Source organism: Xylocopa sonorina, chromosome 1 (assembly GCF_050948175.1).
Source record: "Xylocopa sonorina isolate GNS202 chromosome 1, iyXylSono1_principal, whole genome shotgun sequence".
Taxonomy (NCBI): domain Eukaryota; kingdom Metazoa; phylum Arthropoda; class Insecta; order Hymenoptera; family Apidae; genus Xylocopa; species Xylocopa sonorina.
Genome location: NC_135193.1, coordinates 18,308,022 through 18,323,490, shown reverse-complemented (window position 1 = coordinate 18,323,490; position 15,469 = coordinate 18,308,022). Strand labels below are relative to the sequence as shown.

The 15,469-nt window shown below is 44.8% G+C and overlaps 4 protein-coding genes across 5 annotated transcripts; 1 reads left to right on the top strand and 3 right to left on the bottom strand.

Annotated features, from left to right (window-relative positions):
- Window positions 1-118: 118 nt before the first annotated feature.
- Borr (borealin-related) lies at window positions 119-1,262 on the bottom strand. The gene has a single exon (XM_076909377.1). It carries the CDS (start codon window positions 1,065-1,067, stop codon window positions 207-209), a length of 861 nt encoding a protein of 286 aa, XP_076765492.1. The 5' UTR covers window positions 1,068-1,262; the 3' UTR covers window positions 119-206.
- A 494-nt stretch (window positions 1,263-1,756) lies between these two features.
- On the top strand, window positions 1,757-2,479 carry LOC143432629 (leucine-rich repeat-containing protein 51). Its single transcript, XM_076909400.1, has 2 exons — window positions 1,757-1,871; window positions 1,998-2,479. The coding sequence occupies exons 1-2, from the start codon at window positions 1,757-1,759 to the stop codon at window positions 2,477-2,479; spliced, it is 597 nt and encodes a 198-aa protein (XP_076765515.1).
- LOC143432612 (cyclin-L2-like) lies at window positions 2,473-4,439 on the bottom strand. Its single transcript, XM_076909370.1, has 4 exons — window positions 4,088-4,439; window positions 3,804-3,988; window positions 3,151-3,735; window positions 2,473-3,068 (listed from the first exon to the last, which is right to left on the bottom strand). The coding sequence occupies exons 1-4, from the start codon at window positions 4,316-4,318 to the stop codon at window positions 2,822-2,824; spliced, it is 1,248 nt and encodes a 415-aa protein (XP_076765485.1). The 5' UTR covers window positions 4,319-4,439; the 3' UTR covers window positions 2,473-2,821.
- Window positions 4,440-4,651: 212 nt separating this feature from the next.
- Window positions 4,652-14,815, bottom strand: LOC143432582 (uncharacterized). 2 transcript variants are annotated; one of them, XM_076909296.1, is made up of 7 exons: window positions 14,214-14,815; window positions 10,832-10,983; window positions 10,666-10,756; window positions 10,477-10,580; window positions 9,994-10,409; window positions 7,641-9,910; window positions 4,652-7,534 (listed from the first exon to the last, which is right to left on the bottom strand). In XM_076909296.1, the coding sequence occupies exons 2-7, from the start codon at window positions 10,944-10,946 to the stop codon at window positions 6,358-6,360; spliced, it is 4,173 nt and encodes a 1,390-aa protein (XP_076765411.1). In that variant the 5' UTR covers window positions 10,947-10,983; window positions 14,214-14,815; the 3' UTR covers window positions 4,652-6,357. The 2 variants fall into 2 exon arrangements, with proteins under 2 accessions (XP_076765411.1, XP_076765410.1); XM_076909295.1 differs by having other exon boundaries at window positions 14,314-14,815.
- Between the last annotated feature and the right edge of the window lie 654 nt (window positions 14,816-15,469).

Below are 15,469 nucleotides of genomic sequence, written 5' to 3'. Positions count from 1 at the left end.
AGGAGATGCTGCCTACATTTATAAATATATATATTAAATGATGATGTAATTATATTTATTTCAGTCATGTCACTTGTAATAGAGTCATAAGAAAAGTAATAAGGAAAGTAATGATCCGTTCAAGAATGCTTTACATCAGTTTCATTCGTGTCACGCAATAGTAAACAATATAACATATATTTTATAAAAATCTATTGTTATTTTAACTATTTTGTTGAGATAACTTTGTCGATATGATTTTTCAGAGTTTCTAGTTGTCTCATTGTCTCTGGGTCTAGCTCAGGAATATGTGACATACGCAGACCATCGTTGGGTAATAAAGATATAACATTGCCATTGCGTAAGGGCACATTAATGTTAGCAGTATTTTCTTGAATAACTGCAGAAACCAGTAATGGGCTACCTTGCATACTGAGAACCATTTCTCCTTGCCTTGGCCGTCTTAATACATTCAAAGGAGTGTTAGGCTTTATTTTTGGGGTCACGAGACCGTATTCATTCCTCCCAGGTTTTAAAGTAGCAGGAGTTTTAAATTTATCATTTTTTATAGACTCTTTATTACGTTCCTTCCTGGTTACCTTCTTTACTGTTCCTTGATTTATTTCACTAAGCTTCGTCGTGGCATTCCTCGAACTGCTACGTGTTCTTCTAACATTAGAAGATTCGACCCTTGTAGTTCTCGATGCGCGCGTTGTGACAACTCCCTCGGTGACGTATCCGTCATCGGATGCGTTGGTAATTCTTTTCCCGGCTTTCTTTTCTTTGACTATTGTCGCTGGCGGTGCTAACAAATAATCGTCAACAGACGACGAAACTTCGTTACAATTTTCTTTCTCGTCGCTCGCCTTAAGAATTTCACCGAGAGTCATTTGCTGTATCTCAGTCGGAAGACGAGATAAAGTAACGTTAATAAAAGTTTCGAAACTTTTTATTGCCATTTTTGCTTGTGCCTCCATTTTTGAAATTCTTACATATGCTTGCCGCTCGAAATCTCTGATTAATAAATCACTTTCTTCTGCAAATTGCTGTCCTTGTTTTGGTTTCCGAACATGTTTTGTTCGCGGCATTTTCAATACACTTAAAGTAAAAAGTGTAGCCGAGCTATTCGTCTCTTATATCGCACGGTATAGTATCACGATTTAAATGTAATTCTTATGTTAAATTATCATAAATTCCTTGTTTAGTTGACTTACATCAAAATGATGTTTTTAATTCCGTTTACCGCCGTTAAAAGCTTACGCCTCAGATGTTCATAAAATGTGTAGATGATAATGTGACTATGGAATGCATACATTCTCGACAGCACCCTCTAGCATCATTAATTCTTGTTACATATCTAAGTGTTCAAAAACGCATTTGCTTCAATTTAGTTTCATTTGAATTACGAAAGGTATACCCGCGGTAAGTTTCTCAAATTTTGTGTGGTTTCATTTTAAAAATTATTGAACTGTTAGTATAATTAAATTTATTCATACCATTATGTGAGTGATTAAAGTTGTCACTTTATATTTTATGTTATCTCGCGGTTAAATACATATACATATACATATGACTACAATTATCGGATAAGTGACTGTCTGTATTATTTGAAAAAATTATGGAGATAAGAGTGCTAGATGAGATACGAAAATTTTATTAATAATACTGATAATTAATGAAGGATTTTGCGTGAACACTCTGAATGCATTTCTAATATTAACGTTGGAGTAATTTCTCCAAAATTTCCTTGACGAATCTTTTATCCCTCGAACACTAAATGGACGCCATTCCTTACGAAAAATCACTTTCTGATTACAGACGAAATGAACGTCAAGAAATGATAATAGCCGCCCCATTGGACCTATCATTTAAAAAAGCAAGTACAATGGATGGTATGTTATAAAATATAACATTTTTTTTCAGTTTGAAGCTCGCATATGCATCATTAAAATTATACAACACTGCTTGGTGGTGCCAAGGAAAAAATGTTAATAAGATTTTTTACTTTATTACAAGAGAATTGGCAAATAAACGTCCACAAGCAGTGAGGACAGGTAAAATTCCATTACGAACGTCTGCAGATCGTTTCGTAACATGCTCACTGTGGTTAAGCAATAATTCATTGACGTCAATGGACGGATTTGAAAATCTTACGAAAAAAGTTCTCGATGATCCAGTACACCTTAGCTGGCTTGATCTTTCATTTAATGAGATAGGAAAAATTGGGGATGATATCACAAAATTTCCGAATTTAAAAATTGTTTATTTACACGGAAACAATATTTCGAACATAAACGATATTGTGAAATTGAAAAAGTTGCAAAATCTCAAAACTTTAACGCTACATGGAAATCCTATTGAAAACCTTCCATATTATAGAGGCTACATTGTTCACATTCTTCCCCAATTAACGGCACTAGATTTTTCAGCAGTATTATCTGCTGAAAGAAAGAAGGCAGCACCCGCTGGGTTTTACAAAATAATAGATTATAATACATGAATATAAAATTTTATTTTCAACTTTTGTATTAAATACACGCCTCCTCTTAAGTATCGTTACTTGTAATTTTTTTTTTTTCGAGAACGTACCGTTTTCCTTGTGGTACTTTGACTCAATGCTCTTAGAAATAATTTATTTTAAATCCTACTGTTACGGTTTTTAAATTAACTCAAAAGATATGTACCATACAGTAGAAATAAATTGTCCTATTTAAGTTCGATATTAACAGAGGTAAAAAAGGCCCCGTTTTATATTACAGTTCGGATGCGACTGCCACTTGCGATCGCAGTATTTTTTTTTTTTTTGTAATATACACGAATATTTTTTTATACATTGGAAAATTCAGTGTCGTCTGTGTTTACTGCGATGTTTACTTGATTTTTCTACATCTCTGTCTCGAGATCGGCTGCGTGATCTATAACGACTACGTGATGATTTGTGACTGCCGGATCGTCTTCGTTGAGCTTTTTTCGGTTTTCGTGATCGTCCATGACTATGGCTGCGAGATCTGCTCCTACTGTGTTTCTTTCTCTTGGAATGTTTTGTTCCTTCACCCCTAGACGGTGAAGTACTTGGTGATTTAGAACGTCTAAAGCAGAGATAAAAAGCGGGTTTAAATATGAGAATATGCATTAGTTATATTCGTTACACTATTCGCTAGAATATCGTACCTAGGCGATTTTGTTCTTTCGGGCGCTGCGTGCGTACCGCTACGGCTAATAAATCCGCCCCAGGCATTATGATGTTTAGGCAGTGGTGGGCTCGGTGTGTGACTATCGACATCGCCACTTCTTGCTTTAGTTCTTGCTTCCTCGTATTGCCGACGAAGCTCCTCTACGCGTTTTTCTAATTGTTCTGGTTTAACGCGGGGTCGGAAATACAGTCGCAATATACGCCGGCAAACATCTCTAATTGCAGATTCGTTAACTTTAAAAAGGGAAAACCAAGCTGGTGAAGTAGGTAGAGGTAATTGAAGTTGTCTCGCTCCCAGATATACACACGCGCAAGCAACAGTTTCTGGTTGATGTCTTAAGAATACATCGGATCTTAAAGAATCGTTCATATAATTCCAACACTGTTGCATTAGAGCATGATTTTTCTCATACCCTAACACTTGCAAGTACATAACAATAATTTTATGAGGGTGTTTCACATGAACACAGAAACCCAATTCCTTTAGAACTCTTCTCTCTGATTTAATTACCTGATTCTTTAATGCAACGTAATTTTGGTCAAGTATTACTGGTTGAATTGGCCTAAAGGAATTACTTGTTAGATATTGTGCGAATAAGTAATATAAAGAAATGTAGATAATTTTACTCACTTTTGACTGGAAACTTGTTTTATGTGATTAAACACATTAATGACATCTCTGATACGCCTCGGTGCTTCTTCAATTTTACATGCTAAACAAATACAACCCATTGCAGTTGTTTCCATATTATGTCTAACTAATGATTTACTATAATAAAATCGTTGAAATATTACTTGTCCTGTGGCCATTGCAACCTGAAAATTAAGGAAGCTCAAAACGTAAATTGTCCGTTTAAAGGTTATATAGGTTATGACGTTTATAAACAAGTATTTATTTATGAAAAAGCTACGAACCTGCGGTAATTTCAATAAAATACCAGCTGTTTGTATCAGTTCGCATCCTAATATTCTTAAATCGGTTTCGGTTTCTGCGTCTAGTCCATCTAAATGAGACGGCGTCGAATTCAGTTTTTCGTCGGGCAAAAGACAATTTTGTAGTGTTAGCACAATTTTTCCATAAGGTTTTGTGTTCCCAGCGGTAGTATTTTTTACCGGAGCCGTAGAATTTTCTTTTGTATTACTCATTTTCACTCACACCCTTTAAATAAAGCAAAAACTCTTGTTCGCACAGCCGCTTACCCACGGAAGAGGTTAACCTCTCATTTTCTCGAAAACCATACTTACGACATCTATATAACCTTTAAGTTATGTATTTATTTGAAGAGGTGTAATTCGCGCAGAATTCGCTTGGCCAGCATGGCGCTGCTGTCTACTTTTGGAAATCAACCGTTTCGTTAAATTCTTGTTTGTATTAATAACAATATAGTATTAAAAAACAAATATATTAGTAAAGGGCGCATTTCGTATTATTTTCTATATAATAAATTTGTACGAAAAATATAACGTAGTCATATAAAGTACATAGACGCTTATATTGCTTATATGTTTGCGGATTGTTTCCGGTAGGAGGCATTAGGCAGTAGGTTGCCGAACACCATTGCGCGCGAATGATCGTTGCTCTTCGGAAGTTTCAAATATTAAGTGAAAAAGTTTAGAGTAGCGTAATGTAGTGAAATACAGTTGAAATTATGGAAAAAATACTGAGTAAAAGTCAAGGTACTGTATTCTTTTCATATTTAGTTTGGAGAACATATTTTTCATGAGTAATCAATCTAATAAAACACCGGCGTGTTTAAATCTTAGCAAATTGTAGAATTACGAAAGCTCACTTTTTAATATCATTCACTCACATTCTGTTTTAGAGCTTTCAACTGTCTCTCCCCCTCTCTCTTTCTCTCTCTTTCTCTCAGCAATGCTGTTATGGGACTACAGGAACAACATCTACAGCGAATTGGTAAGTGTTCTTCTATGCCCGTATGCGAATAATGAAAAAGTTCAATTTGTACGTTTAGTAACGTTAATAGATGTCACCATGATAAAATGTCCGGTCACTTCATGTTGTTTGATGTGCGAAAAATTTTCTCAGTCTTTGATTTGGGTTGTTAAAAGAAAATATGATTCTTATCTTAAGTATATAATGATATATCCTTTTGTTATTACATGTTTGTTTTCTGTCAATTAAAAATCAACATGCATACAGTTGAACTGAAAAATTTTGACGGCATTAAAGTAATATGAGATTTCTTTCGATTTAAGTTGAACATTTCTGAACTTACAAAGTAATAGGATTTTGCGCACATCTTGCAAAAACGACATACTCGCGCGATTATAAATATATACAGATCAAGAAATAATACATATAATATAATACAGTCGCATAACATAACAATTATTATATATACAACGTATACATAATAGTAACTCATAGTGAAACGTAACGCAAAGTAAATAATGAACTAACAATAGCGTAGATATCATTCATACGTTGTACAAATAATTGTATTCTAGCCTTTTTCTCGAGTTCTTGTTTTTATTTTTCTTTTTAAATTCGGTCCCTGTGTTTCTTATTTTACGTACACGTAACGTTTTACAATTGTAGTTGAATAGGAAAGCAGAAATTGTATCGGCTAATCGATTTTCGTTGTGCTAATTTATTTCTGCGTCCACATACGTAGTCAGTTTCGGAGTTTGAACAGTCAAAATCGAAATCATTGCGAAACGGCTCTTAATGCGATGCGAGGTACTTCGATAAACATTCTGCTTTCACGTAGTTATCATACGGACCGAAGTAGGAACAATTTTCACGTTACAAGTAAAACCATTGTACGAATCATACCAATCGTAGTTTTATAAAATTCCTTGTTCGTTAGCCATCGAAAAGTTAATAGTCGACGTTATTGAAATCGAGCGACTCGTGGAACGTTGCTGCCTCGACAAAGCAACTATACATAGATAGAATTTCTTGAGGGATGTGTGTTTTTAAAAAATTTGAAAAAATAAAATTTCCACAGCGTCCATGCTGTATTTTTCCCTGTATCGTACGGCGTGCGTACACCGTGTTCCTATATAAGATCTTAAAGAATCCTAAATATTTAGTAATCGGTACACATATCCACGCTAAAAGTCATTCGACGACATTGTATTGGTATCCGGCAGTGACGTAGCTTTGTCGTTCGTTCAAAAACGAAGAGTTTCGTGCATCGCCAACGCAGTTATCCATCTTATTAAGACGACTCGGAGACGTCTGTGCGAGGTTTAGACGAGGCTTCGTTATTTAAACGTGTCGCATCGTTGCACGCGAGCTGATTTTCAACCTTCTCCGACCCTACGCTCTCCATTTTGTTCTCCGACTTGATCGACGCGTTCAAACTTTTTAAAAAGTTTCCAAGATGCACTGCAGCTATCGGGTTGTTTGCCCATTCGTTAGAAGGAAATGCAGCCAACAATCTCTTCTCGAACATCTCGGAAGTCAATTGTTTCGCGTCGGCTTGTTTGAAGGAAGTTTTCTTGTCGTTATCGTTGGTCGAGTCCTCGACGACGTTATTGTCAGCTTTTGTCGAATTCTCCGAAGACTTCGGTGCGTCTGCCGTTTGCGAGGGGGAAGAAAGACCTTGCTCCACTGTGGAGCAACTTTTTCTGGAAGGAGTTTCAATCGTAACCGAGCTAGAATCTGGACTAGCGGGCGACTTGCTACTCGACACTTCCGCGCCTATATTGTTATTTTTCGTTGGACTTGGCGCCGGTAGATTACTGTCGATTCCATTCGAGACGGTGTTCACGTTGTCGTCGCTGCGAGTAGTCTCGTCGTTTCTATTTGCATTCGTATCTCCGGGAGGCGGTGACGGAGAAGCCGTCGATGATACCCTTGGACTAGCTGCCTCACGATTCGGTGTTTGCCGCGACGAATTCTCCGGCTCTTTTCTAGTATCGTTACTCGTTTCCGACGCAGAATCTCGAGGAGTTTCGACGGATGTTTTGTCCTCGTTGTTCACGTTACCACTACCGTTACCGTTTCGCGGCGAATACCGACTGTTGGCTTCCGTAACTGGCGGGTACTTTGACTGGACGGACGATTGTTGTTGACCAGATTCCGTAGAGTCGAGAGATTCGTTATTGCGGAACGCAGGTGTCTTGCTGATCTCGTTCGCGGTAGACCTGTTTATGCAAGCAACGGGTTTTTCAGTCGATTGCTGTTGCTTGGTTATGGCAACAGCCAAAGGTGCCACGGACGATCTTGCTGGTTTCGCTGGCGCACACTGAGCAGCTAGATGACTCTTTCCGGGTATATTAGCATTCATGTTCCTGTTGTCCGTGTTGGATATGCTGGAGGCATTTGTGTCCGTCCCTCGCGGTAGCCTTAGCCTCGCATCCATTTGAAATTGTTGAAGATTCGGTGCTTGACTTATAACAGAACGTAATATGAAAAATTAGTGTCATTTTACACACAGTAATTATATATTCGGCATAGATGAATAAATGGAATAAATTATACGCCCATATCACTTACCTTAGAGCGTAAAGACTCTGCAGACTAGGAAAAACAGACGAAAGATTCGTGCTCGGTCTGCTACTGTTCAAAGGACTGGAGAGACCAGGTGCATAGACCGGTGTTCTCGACGGTGTTGGAAGTGGGCAATCGCTTACTCGATGCGCCGCCGGTGTTAGAGAACCTGGTGGCGCTCGATAATACCTCTGACCACCAACTACAGTCACAACCTGTCCCTGATCCGGAATATTCGGCATGTCTCGAGGTGTCGATTTCGCCTTCAGTTTCGTTACTGGCTGCGGTATTCTCAATGGATGTATGTCTACTTTCTTTACCCCGCTGAGATCCAGAATGTCCCTCGATTCCTGGTTCCTTTTCCGTTTACCAGGAGGCGTCTGTCGATGCGGCTGGTTCACGTCTGGTTGTTTAGTCTGCCTCGGTTTCGGTGGCGCGGGCATTCTTATTTGCCCTGCTTTCAAGGCTTTCAATACCCGTGGATCGACAGACCTATCGTTCAGGGTGATGCTGGGACTTACTTTACCCAGAGCGTTCTTTCGATTGTCTTTGGAGTCGCTTGGTTCGGGGTATCCACCACTGTTACCAGGCGATTTTGGCGCGGTCAGAGTTATGCTGAGACTCGCGGGGATGTTCAACCCGCAACCGTCCAATATATTTCTCGTGTCGTTAGAAAGCACCGGGCTTGATGATGGTTTCGAGCTTGGCGTCGTGGGTGTTCGACTAGGACCAGCCTCTCCGACGGCGTTCGCCGGTCTCTTCGTTGGGACAACGTGCTCCATTGGCAGTTTTCGAGGTGACTTTGCGTTGTTCTGTACAACAGGTAGCGTGGCAACAGGAGCGGCTTGCTTCTTCGCGGGATGAATCTGTTGCGTTCTCTTCTTCTTGATATCGAAAATCGGCAATCCTGGGGGACATTTCCTCTTGACCGCACCCGCGGGAAGCACGGGCGGATCGTTGGAAAAGGTGTACACGTCTACTTTAGCGGGATTATTGTTCGCCGCGATGTTCATAGCCGCACCGGTGGTCTTCGCACAACTGTACGTGCACGTATCCACGTCACTGCACTGTTTATTTGCATTCACTCGCGCGTTACCGCTAATTCCACTCATAGTGGCGACTCGTTTACTGGCACTTGCATTTACACCGATATTCTCGCTGTTGCTCTTGCTCTTTCCGTCCTCTTTATTATTCGTGTTGTCGGTCGTGGCGCTGTCCTCCTTTTTCAATGCGATGCTCGCCTTCTTTTGCGAGCTATTCGTTTCTTTATTAGCGCTCGGATCGTTTGACTTGGAGGCAGACTCTAACGTCACTTCGGATCCCGATTCTTTGGCTGTTAACTGGAAACCCTGGAGGAATTGTTTCTTCTCTTGTTGCTCCCCTGGCTTTTTCTGTATAGTCTTCAACACATTGTTGATCGTCGCTTTCTCGGGAGTCGATCGTTCCATAAATGTCACTCTCCTTCTCTGTTTCTCCTGCTTGTCCACCTGGTGTTTCTCGCTGTCTCTGTGAAGATGCTGAAAGACCAGCGCACCAGAAGCATCTTTGTCCACTTGACCACAGTGTAGCAACAAGTCGCTAATAATCTTAGGCTTCTTTGGACTCGTATTGTTTGGCGTGCATTGCTTCAACGTGATCTTCACCCCGTTCGAATTCTGACCGCTTCCTATGCTTACGACACTGAATTCTGGATTCGTAGATTTCGAAGCATCGGCGCTATTGTTCGCAGCGCTCTGTTCCTTCAAGTTCCAGTTACCTGGCGGACTTCTCAGTACCTCGTACCTCCCATCCGGATTCTTTAGTATCTTTAGTGCTGTCTCGATTTGTTTGGGTTCGCTATTCGTAGTGGACGAGGCAACCGTGTTGAGCGAAGTCGTCGTCAACGTGGTACTCGTTGTTGTTATCGAAGCAGTCGTCGACGTCGATGTTGTCAACGTTGCCACGTTGCTATTCGCCGGTGGTACCTCTTTAATAGTTATCTCCTTCGTCTCCTTCGCAGGTACTTGATCACTCGTAGACTGCCGTTTCTTGCTCGGGATTTCGTTCTGATTGTCTAACGCGGGTTTCTCGACAACGTTGTTCGTACACTCCAGTTCCGGCTTAGATTCCGCATCGTTTTTCGCATTTCCCGATTTAACATTGTCTTGTGTAACAATGGCGGCGTCAACCGGAGGTAAACTGGCGCCCAAGCCTGGCGTAGAAGGCCTGTCGTGAGGAGGAGCCTCTAATCTCTGCTCTTCCAGCGTCACCCGGTAGAAGAATCGCATGGGTGCATTCTAAAAATTGAATTATCACATGTTAAATCATCGTTGAAACGTGTTAGAGATACTTTACTTTATCGTAATAAATAGTGAGGTACCCTTTTCCACGCGAACATGTAGGCAACGTCCATGAGAGTCCAGTGTTCCGGTAGTGGACCGCGTCGATGACAGATCTCGATAGTGTATCTCGTCATATCGACACTGTATTTCAAAGCTAAGAATTTCTTTAGGTGCGCGATCGTGACCAACGCCGGGCACTGAAGGTATCGCCTGTTACTCGTTATACCCGTGGTACCGTGGTTGTTGTTGTTGGTGTTGCTACCGTTGTTACCGTTACTGGTTTGATTGTTGGATGCATTCAAGTTACTGGTATCATCGCTGGTGTTACGTAGAATAATCCAAGGGTCTGCCCCAGGCGGCAGGTACTCCAAACTTAAACTGACCGCATCTTCTGGAGCGAAGATTAGCCTTCCGCTCACGTCCTCACCGCGTTGTTCCGGAGTCGCTAAGTGCGCTAAATTGGTTCATATAAAGAATTCAATCGCATTGCTCGTAAATTCAGTGATTCTGTGCGTGCTTACCATGCTCTGGATGCTTTTTATAAAACTCTCTTCTCTTGCGCATCTCTTTGTGGTAGAGACCTGGGACCAATTTGTACACGATATCTTGCAACGCCTTGTCGGCCCTGCGAACAAAAGCCATTAACAAGAGACATTTCGCGACATGTCGACGAACTCGAGATTTCGAGAATCGAGCCAGCCGAAACTTACTTGATATCCGGCTTTGCTTTGTTAAGCACATGCTTGCAAGAAGGGCAATGCGCTTCTGTGTTGAGATGCTTGAGGATACAGCTTCTGCAAACTGTACGGTGAAAAGAAGCAACGTATCATTATCTGTTCCGCGGATTGTGATTTAGACTCGATACAATTTACTTACACGAATGCAAACATTCGACGACCGTGGTCGCGTCTATAAGGTAACCCCTGCACAGCGGACAAATGAGATAGGGATTTACCTCGCGGATGTAAGTCCTTTTACCCACTCCCGACATTTTTCTTATTACGCCACCGAGCACTCCGCGATGGTGTCTGTAACGAGAAATATTTCGTGTAACACTCGCAACGAAATCTCGCGACGCGAGGGACATAATCAAATACAGTAGACATCCATGCGAAGCTTCACTTACTGAAACACCTATCAAGGGGGCCGATCTGTCGCGTAAAAAAGTATCTACGGCGCGGTTTCCCGATCGACGCGCATCTTCCATATTTCTCCTCGCGCTCGAACCGGCGAAACGAACAGATCAGCGCACGTTTTCCCCCTTTTCCGTTTGAAAAGCGACCGGCAGCATCGCGTTACCCGACGATAACAAGATAAGCAAGTACGCGATGATAATCCCCAAGTTCCGCAAATAAATCGCACGACATAGGAAACGGTTAGACCGTGTCACGATGTTTAGCCCACTTTCCCGAAGGTTTCTCAGGTAGCTAGAATCCCGTTGCCTCGTTCTCGTCCCCCCTCCATCGGTTTTTAACCACCCGTAGGTATACGGGTGCGTTTTATCCTCGCTCCCTCCCCGGGCTGGAATAGTCCTTTCCGTTTTTCCATTCGCCTGGCGACGGTGAAACCGCCGAACAGCAGCCCTTTGCTACGCGAATGAAACGCGTGTACCACCCGTCCGATACCTGTCCTTGTATTGATCGAATATCGCGGCATTTCGCTAGGGACCGAACGATAAGTCGGTTAGAGGCGGCTATCGTTATCGTTGCCAAGAAATTAACTCTGCCCCGTGTCCCGTTCGTTCCGCGAATCCTAAACATCTTGGCTCGGCTCGGGAGAGCGCGTCAACTGTACGCGCGAACCGGGAGGACGAAACGAATACGCCCGTAGCTAGTACAGGGGAGCGGCGAGGAATTACGTTCAATTCTCCCGGCGACGCTCTTCATTCGTGCTCGCTAACGACGGATCTACACGCGTTTAAAACATTGTTCCACGCTGTCAGACGCGATAGAAACGAGCGTGGCTCTCGCACGAATTCCCAAGCCTGTTTACCAGATTTCTCCCGCTTTATCTTTCTTAACCGAGAGAGACCCGAGGCTCCCGTACGGAGATCTCGTAATTTCTCGTTCGACCGTTTCTATCTGCCCGCTTGGACACTTTCCTGCGACCGTTCCTCGAGTGTAGCACGTGTCGCGAATGCTGGGACGCACCTACCGAGTAAAGCTCCGTTCACAACGACGTTCGTACGATTTCGAGCACGCACACGTCCAAGAGAAAGATCGCGTCCAGCCGCGTTGTTAAGCTCGATCGTCCTGATGGAAATTTGTCGGATTATTTGGACAACGATTCGGCACGGGCTTAGGTATACACCGCGCGTTCTGCGATGTCTAGTACTTCGTCTATTTATATCGTGCTGCCCGGTAAGAAGCGAAATTCTCAAAGCGGCGCCGTGAGTGGCGATAGCCAGGGAGAACCGATTCGAATCGACAACGCGAACTGCTGCGACAGTGCAAGCCCCTTCGTAGAACCGGGCACCGATGGTCTTAATTAGCTGCTCTTTTACTCTACTACCGCAGCATGCATAGATACAGTTTCGAACGTTCTAGACGACGCGTCGAGAAGAGGGTAAAGAACGGCCGGGAGATCTACCCGTAGAACTGTACGCTACGCAAACAGGAGAGTTCAATTTCCACGTTGTTCCATTCCCGTGTCGTACACTTCTGCTAGGCAATTCGCTCGTTTACCGAGCTCGGTTGGGAAGACACGCTGGAAAGGGCAGAGAGAACGAGAGCGGGCTCGTTAAAAGACCGTTCTTCCAACGGAACACACGCACGAACGTGTTTTCGTTTCCGAGTCTCCCATTTTCTTCCCGCGAAACTTTAGCCGCCTTATCGCGTATTATGTGAGTTAGAGATTAAGACCCCCAGCTGCTCTCCCTGATCCCTCTGCCGTCGCTTCTATACGATCGTACCCCGGGAAAAGAGAGTAGGGAGACGACGACCCTACTGGGCGGAAGACCGTGATTCGAAGTAACCTAGCGACCGTCTACAGAAATCGCAAAAGGAAGGAATTCAATCGGCCGGCCAGTCGCTTGTGACTGTTGCTCGGCGAGGGGGAGGGGGAGGGAGGTGGGGAGAAAAAAAGGAGCATTCTTCCCGCTGGAAATATTCGTGCCTCCCTTTGCGAAATTCGCTCGCTCGTGGGCATTTGCTCCCGGGTGAAATCGAAAACGATTGGGTAATCACATTTTTTCGATCGATTCTTCGTCGCGTCAGCATACACGGTGTAGGTACTACCTACACCTATACACCTCCTGGAAGGCGAGCAGCCGTACCCGCGGTGTTATACGACGCGTTCTCGATTAAACCAGCTGAACGGCCGACAACGACGTCCTCGAATTTGTTTAACACCGATCGAACGGAATTTCCCGCGTATTGTTCCGCCGCCAGTCTCGTATTTGAAGTTTTCACGGCGATCCGGTTGCCGGCGGGGGCAGCCAGCTGATTAATCAGTAGGGACACGTTTTCTCGCGTATCGCGGTAGATAAGTCGAGAGAGTGAGAGAGAGAGAGAGGTTCGCGTCGCGCGTAGTACGCGGAGAAGAAGACGAGCAGTCCCGCGAAAGAAAGCGGCGCAACGAGTTTTTTCAGCCGGAAAGCTTTTTCGACGTGCCGCGTCCGCTACAGTGTTACCTTCGATTTCGGGACAATAGCTCGGCTAGATCTCGCGCTCGAAAAGGCGGGGAAGTTCGCGCAGGCCGAGGGCGGCCGGCGACACGTAACACGGCCCGTGTTCCGTCCCGGGAAACCGGCGATGTTCCCGATGTTGTTCCATCATCGTTTGTATCGCGAACGCATACCGAGCGATTTCGTCGAGGACGAAAAGAGGAGGAGGAGAGGAGGCAGCAGCGCGAATATGAGAAAACGCATAAATACACGAGTACGCGTATATACACGGGCGAGCGAGACAAACGGCAAGTGTAAGGTTAGAGGAAGAGGGGAGCACGCGCAAGAGGATAGGAACGGGTGGAGGGGGTAAACGAGTAATAACGAGAGAAAAAGAGAGAGGGAGAGAGATGGAGAGTGAGAACGGCGGTGCGAGACGGAAAGAGCGAAGGGAGGGAGAAAAAGATGGAGGAAACCGCCCTCTTCGTCTCGCGCTCTCTCTACCCCCTCCCCCTCCCCGCTTCCCTGCATCTCTCTCTCTGTTACTCCCTGTTGTTTCTCAGCATTCAACCGGCGAGTAGGGCTACGTGCACACAAGCGTACTCGATGGAAAGCGCTATATCGGGTGGGCATGGTGTGCGTGCGTGTACTTACGTGCGAGCATGCGACCCGTTCGTGCGGCTACACGCACACGAGAATCGGAGTGGCTAACGCTATCCTCTATGGTAGTAGAGCATACTGGTCCCGTACGTACACAAAGCGATGCCGTCTCGTTCGTGCTCGGACGATACTGTAGAGGAAACGCGCGGAGGTCGCCACAGCGTTTAGGCTCCGAAACGTATCAGCTCTCCCTCTTGCGAACCCGTGCTGCGAGCTGTCCAGGCAACGGCGATGTCGCGTGCCCGATATGTACGCGATTTCGCGACGTACGACCAGCTTCCCTGGCATTCGAGTAACCACCACCGACGTGGGATTTACTTTCACCTTGCCGTCGACCGTGCGCCAGCCTTCGGTACTACGCTACGGCCTTTGGCCGGGACCGCGGGGGGAAAAAAATACGAAACGATACGATTCCGACGACTAACGACAGCTGCGACAACGACGACGACAACGACGAGTACACGGCTAGCCAGGAATACGATCAGTCCGTACGACGGCGCCACGGAATACGACGCGGCGTTTGCTCGAACTAACCGGTGGAAATGAACGACATCGAACGTGGAACGATCGCAACGATACACAGAACACCGAACACCGCGGCGACTCACGCCAAACTAAACTGAAACCCCGAGTAGGATATGCCCTTTCCCCTCTTTCCCCTCCCTTGCATCCCTTTGCCGCGCGCCCCTTTTGCGCTCCACGTTCACCCCCTCCATAGTCTTTCTCTCCTGTCCTCCAGGCTCTACACGCTCCTCGCTACGCCTGCCGCTTCGTTTTACTCCTCTCTTCTCTCCCTACCCGTTCTCCCGTTCCCTCTCTCTCTCTCTCTCTCTCTCTCTCTCTCCCTCCCTCCCTCTTTCTCTCTCACTCTCTCTCTCTCCCTAGTACCGACTCTTTCCTGCCCCTTCGAGCATCGTGTCTCTGCTCGGCTGTTCGCCTGACTATTAGCTCGCCTAGCCTGCCTGGCTTCTCTACCAGCTTGGCTTACCCGACTTGCCTTCCTTCCTTGCTTGTCTGCCTGCTTGCTTGCTTGCCTGCCTGCTTGCCTGCCTGCCTGCCTGCCTGCCTGCCTGCCTGCCTCACTTGCCTGTATACGAGTCGTTTTTCTCTCCACTCCTCTATGCGCGCTTCTGGCCCACCCCTCCTCTGCCTCCACCGAGTAGTACGTATATACAGACACTGCTGTACTACATCGAGCACACCAACCAGCCGACTACTCCTCTTTCACCCCATCGAGGATCGCACCGCGT